The sequence below is a fragment of the Theropithecus gelada genome, chromosome 14, assembly GCF_003255815.1.
Source record: "Theropithecus gelada isolate Dixy chromosome 14, Tgel_1.0, whole genome shotgun sequence".
Classification (NCBI taxonomy): domain Eukaryota; kingdom Metazoa; phylum Chordata; class Mammalia; order Primates; family Cercopithecidae; genus Theropithecus; species Theropithecus gelada.
In genome coordinates this window covers 99,787,095-99,801,494 of record NC_037682.1, presented here as the reverse complement: position 1 = coordinate 99,801,494, position 14,400 = coordinate 99,787,095, and the positions used below count along the sequence as shown (strand labels likewise).

The 14,400-nt window shown below is 40.0% G+C and overlaps 1 protein-coding gene across 1 annotated transcript in view; it reads right to left on the bottom strand.

Moving 5' to 3' along the window:
• Window positions 1-9,561: 9,561 nt before the first annotated feature.
• The window catches only part of CUL5 (cullin 5), a 102,934-nt gene continuing 98,095 nt past the window's right edge, over window positions 9,562-14,400 (bottom strand). Inside the window, 1 exon segment of the mRNA XM_025357585.1 lies at window positions 9,562-9,889. Coding sequence (XP_025213370.1) covers window positions 9,695-9,889 — 195 coding nt within the window. The 3' untranslated portion in view covers window positions 9,562-9,694.

Sequence of the window (14,400 nt, the reverse complement as noted above, 5' to 3'; positions counted from 1 at the left end):
TTTGAGGCGGAGGCTTCTTCTGTCACCCGGGCTGGAGTGCAGTGGCGCGATCTCGGCTCACTGCAAGCTCCGCCTCCCGGGTTCACGCCATTCTCCTGCCTCAGCCTCACCAGCAGCTGGGACTACAGGCGCCCGTCACCACGCCTGGCTACTTTTTTGTGTATTTTTAGTAGAGACGGGGTTTCACCGTGTTAGCCAGGATGGTCTCGATCTCCTGATCTCGTGATCCACCCGCCTTGGTCTCCCAAAGTGCTGGGATTACAGGCATGAGCCACTGCACCTGGCCTAGTGTCTTTTTAAAAAATGTTGACAGGATCTCTTAGAACAAAACAAAACAAAACAAAAACAAAGATCCAAGAGGGTATTTTAGAAAGTTGTTTTTTGTTTTTTGTTTTTTTTTGAGACAGGGTCTCATTCTGTCACCCAGGCAGGAGTACAGTGGCACGATCACTGCTCTCTGCAGCCTCAACCTCTCCCGCCCAGGTGATCCTCCTACCTCAGACTTCTGAGTAGCTGGGACTACAGGCACACGCCAACACACCTGGCTACTTTTTGTATTTTTTATAGAGACGAGTTTTCGCCATGTCGGCTCAAACTCCTCAGCTCAAGCGAGCCTCCCACCTCGGCCTCCCAAAGTGCAGGGATTACAGGCGTGAGCCACCACAGCAGGCTAGGAAGTTCTTCATTTCTTCAGTGTAAGACATTAGTCCTACTTGCCCAGATAATGCCTTCCGGCTCGTTACACATTCCTCTATTTTAGAGGATGATGTGGTCTATTCAACAGTGATTCCCAAACCTATCAATTCAATTTCACAAATAGCGGGCTCATAATTAAGCGGAGAATTGTACTAGAAAGTGTGAGGGATTTAAAAATGATAAAAGTCCTTGCCCTGCTTTTCTGTTTTAGATTTAGAGTGATCTCTCAGCCACAGGATAAACAGAAATACTCCATTCACACCTTCTGGGGTCTTGGGACTCAGGCACTGAATTATAAGCTTACTTAAAGAGAAAACTTGAGATTAGGTCAATGGCTCAAAAATGCCAAAAGCAAACAATCTTACTGACCACAGCTTAACCCTCTGTACATTTAGGTAATCCACTGCAAAAATGTAGGCCCGCCCAGAACAGAGAAGCATGCAAAAGAAAAAATGAAAATAATAATAATAATAATAATGTAAGCCAGAATTAACCCAGCAGCTAGCAAAGGTGCATCATTCTCTACCTCAGATGGTATAAGCGTGTTACAGAGTGTGTGTATTCAGTGAACACAGGAGAAGCAGAGGTTTAAAAAAGGCCAGCTTCTGGAGATAAGACAGAAGTAGAATCAACTGTGGTGTGGGCAGGGGAGCAATAGGGAATTACATCAAGGTTGCTAACCTGGGCGACTGAGATAGTATTAATCGGAGCAAGTGACAGATGATATGTTCAAGAAGTAGCTAGAAATACATGCTGACTTTAGAAGAGAAACCTGGGCTGGAGACAGTCTGAAGCATCTCCATGCAGACAGTGTCAAAGCCAGGGAAGTAGATGACATCACCCAGGAAGAGTATGTAGCTTACCAAGAGTGGAGGGTTACGAGATGAAATCATGGGATGTGCAGGCAGAAAAGCCAGAGAATGAGACAAAGCTGAGAGAGAGAGGAGTGACACCAAGACAGAATAGTGTCTTTGAAGCCAAGGAATGAAACAATAAACCTTTTTTTTTTTTTTTTATAGACGGGGTCTGGCTCTGTTGCCTAGGTTCTTCTCAAGCCACCTTCCCACTTTGGCCTCCCAAAGTGTTGGGATTACAGGCATGAGCCACTGCACCTTGCCAGAAATGAACTTATAATAGCACTAATAAGGTCACTGATGACCTCGGCAAGAGGGACAGTGAAGACATGAGCCAATTCCTACCATATTGAAGATACGAAGGCCAACGCGGTAGCTCATGCCTAATAATCCCAGCACTTTGGGAGGCAGAGATGGGAGGACCCTTTGAGGCCAGGAGTTTGAGATTAGCCTGAGCAACACAGCAAGACCCCACCTCTGCAAAAATTAAAAAAAAAAAAAAAAGAAAAAGAAAAAGAAAAAGAGCCAGGCACGGTGGCATGTTCCTGTGGTCCCAGCTCCTTGGGGAGGCTGAGGCGAGAGCATTGTTTGAGCCCAGATGCTAGAGGTTGCAGTGAGCTGTGATCACAAAACTATGCTCTAGTCTGGCCTGGGTGACAGAGCAAGACCGTATCTCAAAAAGATATAGAGACAGTAAGACTGGAATGCTCTTCCAACACGTTTAGCAGAGAAGGGAAGGGGGAAAATAAGGCCATAGCATGACCGAGGTAAGACGAGGGAATTTTTTGAAGGATGGTGGGTACTTCAATATGTATATAGGCCAATGATTTTCAAAATTGACTGTCATCAGCATCACCTAGAGGGCTTGTTAAAATTCAGATTGTGGGGCTTGACCTGAACAAGTTTCTGATTGAGTAGGTCTAGGGTGGAACTCAAGAACTTACATTTCCAACAAGCTCCCAAGTGACAATGCTGCTGGTCTGTGGACCAAAATGGAGAACCACTGGAGTAGGCGAAGAAAAAAAATCCAAAAGAACAATGTTTGAAATATTTAGGCGATGGAGATATTTATAGGGTAAAACACAGCGGAAGGAGAGGATGGAATTCAGAAAAAGGTAAAATAGTTGGTCTTGAGCAACAAGTGAGGTCATCTCTTCCTCTGAGACAGGCAGGCAGATGAAGATGTACATGATTAGAGGTAAAGTTTACAGGTGGAGAAAAGGCAAGTTAAGAGTTCATGCCTGAAGGCCTTATTTTCTCCACTTATTTTTTCAAAGCAGTATCATCTACTGAGAATTTAGGAGATAAGGTAGAGTAGGGGAAAATATTAATAATTATACATTTAACAGCTGTGGGAAAAAACGTGTTAAAGTATTCCCAAGTTCCACTTATTTTTAAGACACAGTCTCACTCTGTTGCCTAGACTGGAGGGCAGTGGCACAATCACAGCTCGCTGGAGTGGAGCCTCAGCCTCCTGAGTAGCTGGGACTACAAGTGTGTGCAACCAACCACCCCTGGCTAATTTTTACATTTTTGTGGAGATGGGGGCCTCACTATGTTGCCCAGGCTGGTCTTGAACCTGGCTTCAAGTGATCCTCCTGCTTCAGTCTCCTAAAGTGCTGGGATTAGAGGTGTGAACCACACCTGGACCATCAACCACTGCTGAAGAAAAATCTAAACAGTATCAGCCTGCCTCAGTAATTACAGCATAATTAAAGAAAAAAGGAAATACTCTATTTCCTTTATTATTAAAATAGCAAGAAGCCATTAACACTCAGAGAAGTCTTCCGTTCTCCTCTAGATAAGTAGAGCAGACAAAGTTTGGATCAGCACTCCTGAAATTAGGTCATGACCAATCCACAAAGGAAGCTGTTACTCATTTTACTCACTCTAGGACATCACTATTAAAGATTTTTTTTTTTTGAGACAGAGTCTCGCTGCATCGCCCAGGCTGTAGGGCAGTGGCGCGATCTCGGCTCACTGCAAGCTCCGCCTCCTGGGTTCAACCCATTCTCCTGCCTCAGCCCCCCAAGTAGCTGGGACTACAGGTGCCCGCCACCTCGCCCGGCTAATCGTTTTGTATTTTTAGTAGAGACGGGGTTTCACTGTGTTAGCCAGGATGGTCTCTATCTCCTGACCTCGTGATCCGCCCACCTCGGACTCCCAAAGTGCTGGGATTACAGGCGTGGGCCACCGTGCCCGGCCTCACTATTAAAAGATTTTAAAGCTTGGGTGTGTTAACTCTTAATATTTACATATGGAATTGTTTATATTTTTATATGCATGTATTTTGCCTTAATCAGATGTTCACAAAAGTCTAGAACTCTTCAACTCTCACCATCAACTGTCAATCTCAACTGTCACCCTGCTCTGGATTGTCCACTGTCAAAACAGGAGTTCAGTGACATGAAAAGTCCATATTCAACTGTGTAGCCCAGAATGGGGAATGGGAAATGAAGTCTCCACACTTAAAATGTAAAATATTGGCTGAGTGCAGTGGCTCATGTCTGTAATCCCGGCACTCCTGGATGCCAAGGGAGGATTGCTTGAACCCAGGAGTTTGAAACCAATCTGGGCAACATAGTGAGACCTCCTCTCTGCAAATAAAAAAACAAAAATTACCTGGGCATGGTGGCGTGTGCCTGTGTTCCCAGCTACTCAGGAGGCTAAAGTGGGAGGATCACTGGAGTCCAGGAGCTCAAGGCTGCAATAAGCTGCGATTGTGCCACTGCACTCCAGTCTAGGCGACAGAGAGAAACTCTATCTCCAAAAAAAAAAAAAAACCTAAAATATTGAACTATGTTCTCAGGCACATGTGCTATCATTCATTCAATCCTACTATGTGCCCTTTTTACATTCGGGTTTAACAGGGATTAATCCAACTTGATATTTTGGGGACCCTCTTTAAGAAAAATAATACAAAATTAAAAATAACTCCTAGGACACCCCCTCCCAGGGCCTTGTACAAGTAAGGGGCCCAAAACCTTAAGCTTAGTTTCTTGGTTTAAATGAAATCTGTTTCTTGGTTCAGACGAAATTTTACACTGAAAAAATACTTCTTCTAGCTTCATTTCTGAGTCAACTCCTCCCCCAACCCCAACCTCCCAAATGCCAGTGTAAGTTCAAGGTTGAGTTTAGAGTCATTATGAAGTCAAATGTGTTCCTCCATCCAGCTGTCCAAAACATTTATTGACTACTACAGTAGGAAAGAGATATGATCCCTCAATATAAAGGAGCTCTATAACATTTATTTATGAACAAATGAATGAATGAATGAATGAGAACCAGGCCCTGTTGCCCAGGCTGGAGCACAGTGGTGCGATCTCGGCTCGCTGCAACCTCCACCTCCCAGGCCCAAGCGATTCTCGTGCCTCAGTCTCCTAAGTAGCTGGGATTACAGGTATATATTTTTAGTAGAAATGGGGTATTGCCATGTTGGTCAGGGTGGTCTTGAACTCCTGACCTCAAGTGATCTGCCCGCCTCAGCTTCTCAAAATGCTGGGATTGCAGGTGTCAGCCACTGTGCCCGGCCCAAAATTTCTTTTAAATTTTTAATTTCTCTAAAACTTTAAAATAAGTTTTAAATTTTAAAATCTTTTAAATTTAAATTTAGTTCCTCTGTGTAATTAAGTCCCTGCATGCAATTCAAGTTTCTTATAGAGTTTTTTTTGATTATTAAATTGTTCACTTGATCAGTAACTAATCGCTATTATCTGTCCTTATTGCTAAACTATTTCTAGTTTAAAAATAAGTATTTCACAAATTTTCAAATATATCCAAAATGTGAAATACATTTTTTTTTTTTTTTTTGAGACAGAGTCTCATTCTGTCACCCAGGCTGGAGTGCAGTGGCACAATCTCGGCTCACGGCAAGCTCCGCCTCCCAGGTTCAAGTGATTCTGCCTTAGCCTTCCCAGGCGTGCGCTACTATGCCTGGCTAATTTTTGTATTTTTAGTAGAGACGGGGTTTCACCATGTTTGCCAGGCTGGTCTCAAACTCCTGACTTCAGGTGATCCATCCACCTTGGCCTCCCAAAGTGCTGGGATTAGATGCGTTGAGTCACGGTGCCTGGCCCATTTTTTACTTTTATCTGCTATAAAATTTGAATTTTGTTATGACAAAGCCTATCTAAGTTGATGAATATATTAATCATTTTCAGGTTGGAGTATTTTTTTTTTTTAACCTCTTCCAGGCATACAGCCACACATGCTATCATCAGTGGAAAAGCTACATTCCTGACTGCTCTCATTTTGAATTAGAATTTGAAGTCTAATATAAATAAGTGGATTACTTTTCATATTTCTGATTAAAATAAGGCTGGCTGAGATTTATTAATTTACCTTGAAATTTAAAAATATACCTACTATAAAAATTTTAATTAAACTCTTTGAAACTATTTTATAGTAGAACATCAACATTTTCTGGATAGGTAAAAGCTTTTATATTACATTTTTATTTTGCAAGAAAATAAATTATACAACTTAAAAAATAAAATCCAAAAATTAAGCAGTTCATCAAAATATTTCAGCCTACTGCATACAGAAACTGCTACTACTTAAAATTGTACAGCATTATCATCTCAGTATGTAGTGGCACACATTCAAAATCGTATAGACCATATGAGGATAGATTACAACTTAGAAACTAAATTTGTTCAACACTCCAGACAACATATAGTGTAGATGACAGGAAAGCTCTCATGTAATGTTTATTTCACAAACATGACCTTGGAAGAATTTATAAGACAGCATCCCAGTCATTTACATGAGAATAGAAAAACCAGCTTGAGTTTAAGACAGCAAATCTTTCTGTAAAACTAGCAAATCTTTCACCCAGACTGAAGTGTTAAAATTTGCCCTTTGAGCAGTGCTAGAGATATCTTACTGCAAATAATGCAAAATACTTTTTAAACTACTCAGGTCATATTTTCTATTTAATTTAATAAAAAGTAAAACAAAGAAAGCTAACATTTCATTTTTGGAAGGTTTAACATTTATGCACAAAATAAGAGCGAGAGACTTAAATAAAAAAGTTGACAGAACTCAGGGACCCCTCCAATAAATGTAAAAATTGGAAGACTTCAGAATTTCTTTCAAGATCCTCATTTAATCACTGGAATAGTAATATTCTAATATTTATCTCATTGTGACCATCACAATTGTTCTATATTTTCACTTCCTAAACTTTGTCTTATGTCTACTTACTGTGGCAATGAGATGGCAACACAAGTTAACATTTCCCAGATGGAGTGTCTCTGTCTTTGAACTAGAAGATGGGTATTCAGAGCTTAAGACAGCCTCCGAAGTGTCTTACTGCCATACCACTAATTTTTTTTTTTTTTTTTTTTTTTTTTGAGACGGAGTCTCGCTCTGTCGCCCAGGCTGGAGTGCAACGGCCGGATCTCAGCTCACTGCAAGCCCCGCCTCCCGGGTTCACGCCATTCTCCTGCCTCAGCCTCCCAAGTAGCTGGGAGTACAGGCGCCCGCCACCTCGCCCGGCTAATTTTTTTTTGTATTTTAGTAGAGACGGGGTTTCACTGTGTTAGCCAGGATGGTCTCGATCTCCTGACCTCATGATCCGCCCGTCTCGGCCTCCCAAAGTGCTGGGATTACAGGCTTGAGCCACCGCGCCCAGCCCATACCACTAATTTTTAACAATTAAATGTATTTTTTTTTTTTTTGGAGAGGGAGGCTGGATTTTCTTTTCCCTTAACTGCAGGTTTTATCCCTGCTCGGCACCAATTTTAAGTGCACACTGGAGAGAAGAGACCTGAATAAAGGATGCCAACTGTGATTCCAGACCTTTACAAACTGCTGGTAAGATTTTTTTTTTCTTTTTTTTTTTTAATTTGCAAATCTGTTGTTAAAGAAAACTGAACAATGGCATAGGCACCTGGTCAACTAAATGGTTTTCATGAACACCAAAAAGTAGTTAAACTTTTGTATACATAACCCAAAAAAAAAAAAAAAAACTGCACGTTTACAGTATTTGCTGCTGTTCATTCCCCAAAATACAATTAGGACATAATTGGCTATTAAAAATTTATAAAATTTAATTAAAAACTTTGCTATGAATTTAGTGTTACCTACTTTTGCATTAAATTCGCCTTCATATATCAAAACATCATGACTCTCATTCTTAAATTAAATGACCCAAAATTAGAAGTTCCAAAAAAGTTCTGAGAACAATTATGGTTTAAAACAACACACCTAAATTTTTTAAATGGACTACAATTTTTCCTCCTATTGTTTCCTCCTTTGGCATTCTTGTATTGGGACAAGCAAATACGCCAATGCTGAATTATCTGTTAAACATAAGGGCCACAATTACTACAAAATTATTTCTTCTAAATTTCAAATATACCCATTATGAACAGTCACCTAATTAGAGAAAACTGTGAGCACTAATTTTAGTTTAATTCTTCACAATATGCTCGGTCTAATAATTGACATTTGCTCCCTTAAAGATGAAGTGTAAAATTTTAAACAAAATTCCAATTTCCTATGAGTTTCAGAACAGGCATTTGACTATACTCAGCAAAACTCTAAATGTTTTCAATTGCTTTCCTTCCATTCCGCAGGCAGTTCACAAAGCCTCTTGGGATGGGGACAGATCCCATGAAATGCTCTTGAAAGCACTCCACTGTAACATAACACTGTATGTCTTTCTGTACTCCATTTCCTACTATCTTCAAAAACCATACTTTAAAAATATTACTTAATATCAAACAAGATATAAAATAATTTGCAAGAAAATTTGAAACGTGCACCACAATGAATAAAAACCCAAGTTGAGCCATTCTTTCCCCAAGGGGGATAATTTTCTCTTTTAAGTTGTTCACGTCCTCAAGTCCTAAAATTTCCACTACTCTGGATATTCAGTTGCCAGCAACTAGTTAAGTTGCTACTTTGGATAGACTGAAAGGAACATGGTAAATGTTGCCTTCTGATGATTTAAAAAATGTTTATTTTTAAAATATATAAATATATATGTACATATATTTGGCAAGTTTACTGCTCGTATTAAGAGTGCAACAATTTTGCTTCTGTTTTTCAGGTCTTATGTTGTGGTTTTTCTCTTACCCCTAGGTGACTGATTCAAACCTGAGGCTACAAATCCCTAATCATGAGACCTTAAAATACCAAAATACTTCTATGCTACAGATTAAGAGATCAGTTACATAACTATATCAGAGCAGAAGATTTCTGTGGTGTTTTTAATAAATTCAGATATGGCATAATAAATATTAGGTATATAAATATTAAGTGTGTTAGTAAACACACAGTATGTTTAGTAAACACACTTAATATTTTTGTTTTGCTATTTTGACTCTGCAATCATAATGACCTACCTATCTCCATAAATTTTTTTAAACAATTGAAGCAACAATTAATATAAGCTTCACTTTTCAAAACAAGCTCTCCAGCCATATTAAAAAAACAAAACAAAACAAAACAACAACTCCTTATCATTGAACAACAACTAAAATAGCAGTCTCCTGTTTAAAGAAAACCAACATTTGAAAGTTGAAAATATTTAATACCATTTTTAGGTCACCATTAAAATCCAGTTATTATACTGAGCAATGTTTGAACAATTTGATACTATTAAATACTTAACTTCTCACCTACATCTGCCCTTTCCCAATGTTGCATTGACCAGCTCACTCTTTTTATCAAAAGAAACCAAGAGTGCTATTTCTAGTTTTAATTGCATTTTTTAAAAACAAAAGATAACAGCATTTTTCAGTGCATGAATATCTGAAGATCCTTCCTTGTGCAAGTACATTTTTTAAGAGAGGAAAAAAGAGAAAAAAGCAACAAGAACCCCGCCCTCACCCTTCCCAACTGTATTTCTCCTGGTGGGTACAAATCAAATTCACTTTTAAAAGTTGATAATGGGCTCTTCATGAATGCAAGTTTCTCCACAAAACAGCATGCTGTTAGAGTGTGCAACATGAAGGGAATGCCATCATGCTAACTAATGTGATTGGCAAAATATAGTTGTTTCTGTAAGGTAAGGCAGAGATTTTAATATTTATGTAATCAAAGTCCAAATAAACCTTTCTCCAGCACAAACTTTACAACTTTCTGCCCAAGCACTCCAAAATTTGGGTTCTAAATATTGTCCATGATATTCAAACTTATGCCATATATATGAAAGTGTTGATATCAGATTCATCTCTTCTGATGTATTTGTGCTCTATTAGCCACTCTATTTGCTCTTTTATCATTTTCTTTTGTGGCAAGAACATGTTTTTCAAAATTTCTACTAATTCAGTCTGCAGCTGAGCATTACTAATTTTCTTTCTCATTTTCATTATTTGTATGATAGCTTCCTAAAAGAAAAAATAAAAATAAAAGTGCATTAATATATGAAATTTATTTTAAGTACAACAAACTGAAAAATGACTTTTTATGCATATTAATCCTCTATCCAACATCTACCCAAATGGATAACAATCACTAGGGGATTAATCTTGAGACCAGTATCTTTTACTTCACAAATAAAAACATCTTTTGTTTTTTAATTCCCCATAAAAGAAAATCTGCTTACTGGGATGGGGGGCTAGGGGAGGGACAGCATTGGGAGAAATACCTCATGTAGATGACAGGTTGATAGGTGCAGCAAACCACTATGACACGTGTATACCCATGTAACAAAGCTGCACATTCTGCACGTGTATCCCAGAACGTAAAGTATGTATTTTTAAAAAATCTGATTATAGACATTTTGAAAAATAAGGAAAAGCAAAATTACTTCTGCTGCAAGAAAACTGCACCTAATGTTTTAATATTATTTCCTTCAATTTCTTTTTTCCCATACCATTCACATTCTTAAAAGTCATCTTACCTGTGAAAACAATACGTATATAACCTGGTATCATGTTAAACGTTAATTAAAATATAACAAACTCCTTACACCAAAATTTTCCCTTGTATTCAGTTATTTCTTTGTGTAGTAGTACAGGTCAGTTGGGGTCTGTTTTAAAAGTCATTAAGTAGCATTCTTTATATATATTTACCAGATTAATTATATTATATGCTACAAATATTATCTTCAGTTTATATTGACTCAATTAAATGTTTTTAAGGTTTTTTTTTTTTTCCCCTTCTCTTTAAATACAGAGACAAAGTTTTGCTATGTTGGCCAGGTTAGTCTTGAACCCCCAGCCTCAAATAATCCCCTGCCCTGGTCTCCCAAAGTGCTAGGATTATAGGTGTTAGCCACAATGCCCAGTAGTTTTTAAGTTTCTAAAGAAATAATCTTTTTCATCTAGGTCATTTTATCAAAATTTTTCTTGATGATTTCCTTAATTACTGTTAGGTTTACAATAAGAGTTACTAGAAAATCATTAAATATTTTCTCTTTTAATTTTCCAGCACAAGCTCTCTCTTTACCCAACAAAAGGCATCTGTATGCTGGGTGTGGTGGCTTATGTGTGTGATCCTAGCACTTTGGGAGGTTGCTGTGGGTGGATTGCTTGAGTCCAGGAATTTGAGACCAGCCTGGGCAACATGGCAAAACCCCATCTCTATAAAAAATACAAAAGTTAGCCGGGCATGGTGGCGTGTGTCTGTGGTCCCAGCTATTCAGGAGGCTGAAGAAAGAGGATTGCTTGAGCCTGGGAGGTGGAGGTTGCAGTAAGCTGAGATCGCACCACTGCACTCCAGCCTGAGACCCTGTCTCCAAAACAAAAGGCATCTATCTCTTAGCACAGATTAGAGTTTGCTGTAAAAGAAATGTCAAAATAGAAAAAGAAGTAACATTTGCTTTTAACATTTAAAAACATAATTTTGCTGCAAATCAACAGACTTGGGAGTCAGGCACTATTCAGTAAGAGAAAAAATTCCTTCAACTTCCCCTGTACAGATACGATAACCAGCCGGGGAGGGTGGCTCATGCCTGTAATCCCAGCAATTTGGGAAGTTGAGGGGGGCGGATTGTTTGAGTTGTGGAGTTTGAGACCAGTCTGGGCAACATGGTGAAACCCCATCTCTACAAAATATACAAAAAACATTAGCTGGGCATGGTGGCATGTACCTGTGGGCCCAGCTACTCAGGGGGCTGAGGCAGGATCGCTTGAGCCTAGAAGGCAGAGATTGCAGTGAGCTGAGATTGCACCACTGCACTCCAGCCTGGGTGACAGAGTGAGACCCTGTCTCAAAAAAACCAGAAAAACAGGCCAGGCGCGGTGGCTCATGCCTGTAATCCCAGCACTTTAGGAGGCCAAGGCGAGTGGATCACAAAGTCAGGAGTTCGAGACCAGCCTGGCCAACATGGTGAAACCCGTCTCTACTAAAAATACAAAAAATAGCTTGGCGTGGTGTCGAGCACCTCTAATCCCAGCTACTCGGGAGTCTGAGGCAGGAGAATTGTTTGAACCTGGGAGGCGGAGGTTGTAGTGAGCCAAGATCGTGCCATTCCACTCCAGCCTGGGCAACAGGGCAAGACCCCATCTCAAAAAACAAAACAAAAATAAATAAAAGAGATGATGACCCCCTTCACTGACACCAGAAGGTCAAGTGAATTCCTCTCACCCTGGATGGTATTCAGATACCAGGCTCCTGATCATCATAAATTGGGATTTATGTCAGGGGTTCAGAGAAGAAGAAGGAAGAAGGAAAGTCTGTTCCTTCAGGCACTTGAAGATTACAGGAACCCGGAGGAAAAGCAGAGGCATTTGTAAACATCCCAATTTCTCCTTAGGTAGATGTGAAGGTGGTAGTTAGATAACCTAAGGGGAAAACAGAGCAGAGGGACACTGGCCCTGGTCCCCATTTGATATGCTGGAGGTCACTTAAAGAGTAGCATAGTATGATGGAAATAATCTGCACTTCTGACTCTCCCTCAGTTCCCACGTGTGACAGCAAGAGTTTCGAGCTAATGGACCTGCCACAGGGCCTTTAATGACAGGGTAAGGTGATCCTGCCATTATTCTGCAGAGAATAATGACACTGTGCCATGTAGGCCAAGGAGCCACACATAAGATGTAGTGGAGTCTCAGAGCCTTCAAGAGCTCAGTAAGAGCAGGGGAAAGACAGCAAGGAAGAGGCCACAGGGTCCTTAATAACTAGAAAAAGAATGAACCATAAATTCATCTGCTATAGACAACAGCAGCAGTTACCAACAGAAAGCCAAATTCCCAAAGATGATAAACTACTTCACAGCTGCCAAAACCAACAATCCAGGACACTGTCATAACTGCAAAGATATGACGCTCCCTTCACTGCCATTACCAGTCAAGCAAATCCCTCTCAACCTCAATATATCCAGATGCCACCTATGCAAATAACAATCAATGGGGATGAGTGGAGTAGGATCAGGAGGAAATAAAGTCTGAGCATTACCTAAAGACAGCTTAGATTATTGGATTGTACATAATTATGGGTCACATTAAGACAAAAGGACCTCAATTTCTCTGTACATCTTATAGTATCAATACATCCGCTTATACATTTCAACTCTTTTTTATTTTATTTTATTTTTTTAGATGGAGTCTTGCTCTGTCGCCAGGTTGGAGTGCAGTGGTGCGATCTCGGCTCACTGCAACCTCCGCCTCCCGGGTTCAGGAGATTCCACTCCCTCAGCCTCCTGGGCAGCTGGGACTACAGGCATGCACCACCATGCCCGGCTAATATTTTGTATTTTAGTAGAGACGGGGTTTCATCATGTTGGTCAGGATGGTCTCGATCTCCTGGCCTCGTGATCCACCCGCCTCAGCCTCCCAAAGCATTGGGATTACAGGCGTGAGCCACTGCGCCTGGCCTATTTTTCTATTTTTTTGAGACAAGGTCTCACTCTGTCACCCAGGCTGGAGTGCAGTGGTGCAATCTCAGCTCACTGCAACCTCTGCCTTCCAGGCTCAAGCGATCCTCCTGCCTCAGCTCCCTGAGTAGCTGGGACCACAGGCACATGCCACCATGCCTGGCTATGTTCACATCATGCCTGGTTATGTTCACACAGGTATATATATTTATCACAACTCACTGAAAATTATACTTTGAAAGATACATTTCATTGTGTCTAAATTACAACTAAAAATTGTAGCAACAAAAAAGAGCTCAACCTTTCTATTTATTCAACTCTCCTAAATTTCCCAGTAAAGGGCCACTCTCTTCATACAGTTCCTACACAGTAGTTTTTAAAAAATGTGTATGAATTTTTCTTATTTTCCTTTTATTTACTGCTACATAGAAATGCAAGTGGTTTTTATTCATCTTTTCTCTGCTACATCATCGTATTACATGATCTATAGGTAATAAGCATTTTTAATCTTTTCGTCTTGTTACATATTTTAAAAAGTACAGTGGGCTGGGCACAGTGGCTCACACCTGTAATCCTAGCACTTTGGGAGGCCAAGACAGGCATATCGCTTGAGCCTAGGAGTTCAAGACCAGCCTGGGCAACATGGCGAAACCCTGTCTCCACTAAAAATACAAACTAGCTGAGTGTGGTGGCGTACGCCTGTGGTCCCAGCTAATCAGGAGGCAGAGGTGGGAAACTCCTTCGAGCCCAGGGAGTTGAGGCTGCAGTGGGTTGAGATGGTGCCACTGCACTCTAGCCTGGGCAACAGACTGAGACCCTGTCTCAAAAAACAAACAAACAAACAAAAAAACAGAAAAAAAAAGGACACTGGCCAAAAGTTTCAAACAGTATTAAATGAAAATAGTAAAAGTTGAAAGATTTGGTTTTAAAAGGACTATTTCTAAAGTTAAAACAATCATACATAGGTGTTACTTATTACATTCAGAAGATCTTAATCCTAGTTTTAAGCTATTTTTAAAAGAATAAATGAATATTAGAGAACGTTTTTGGTTCTAAGTAAGTTTCCCAATTTCACATTAT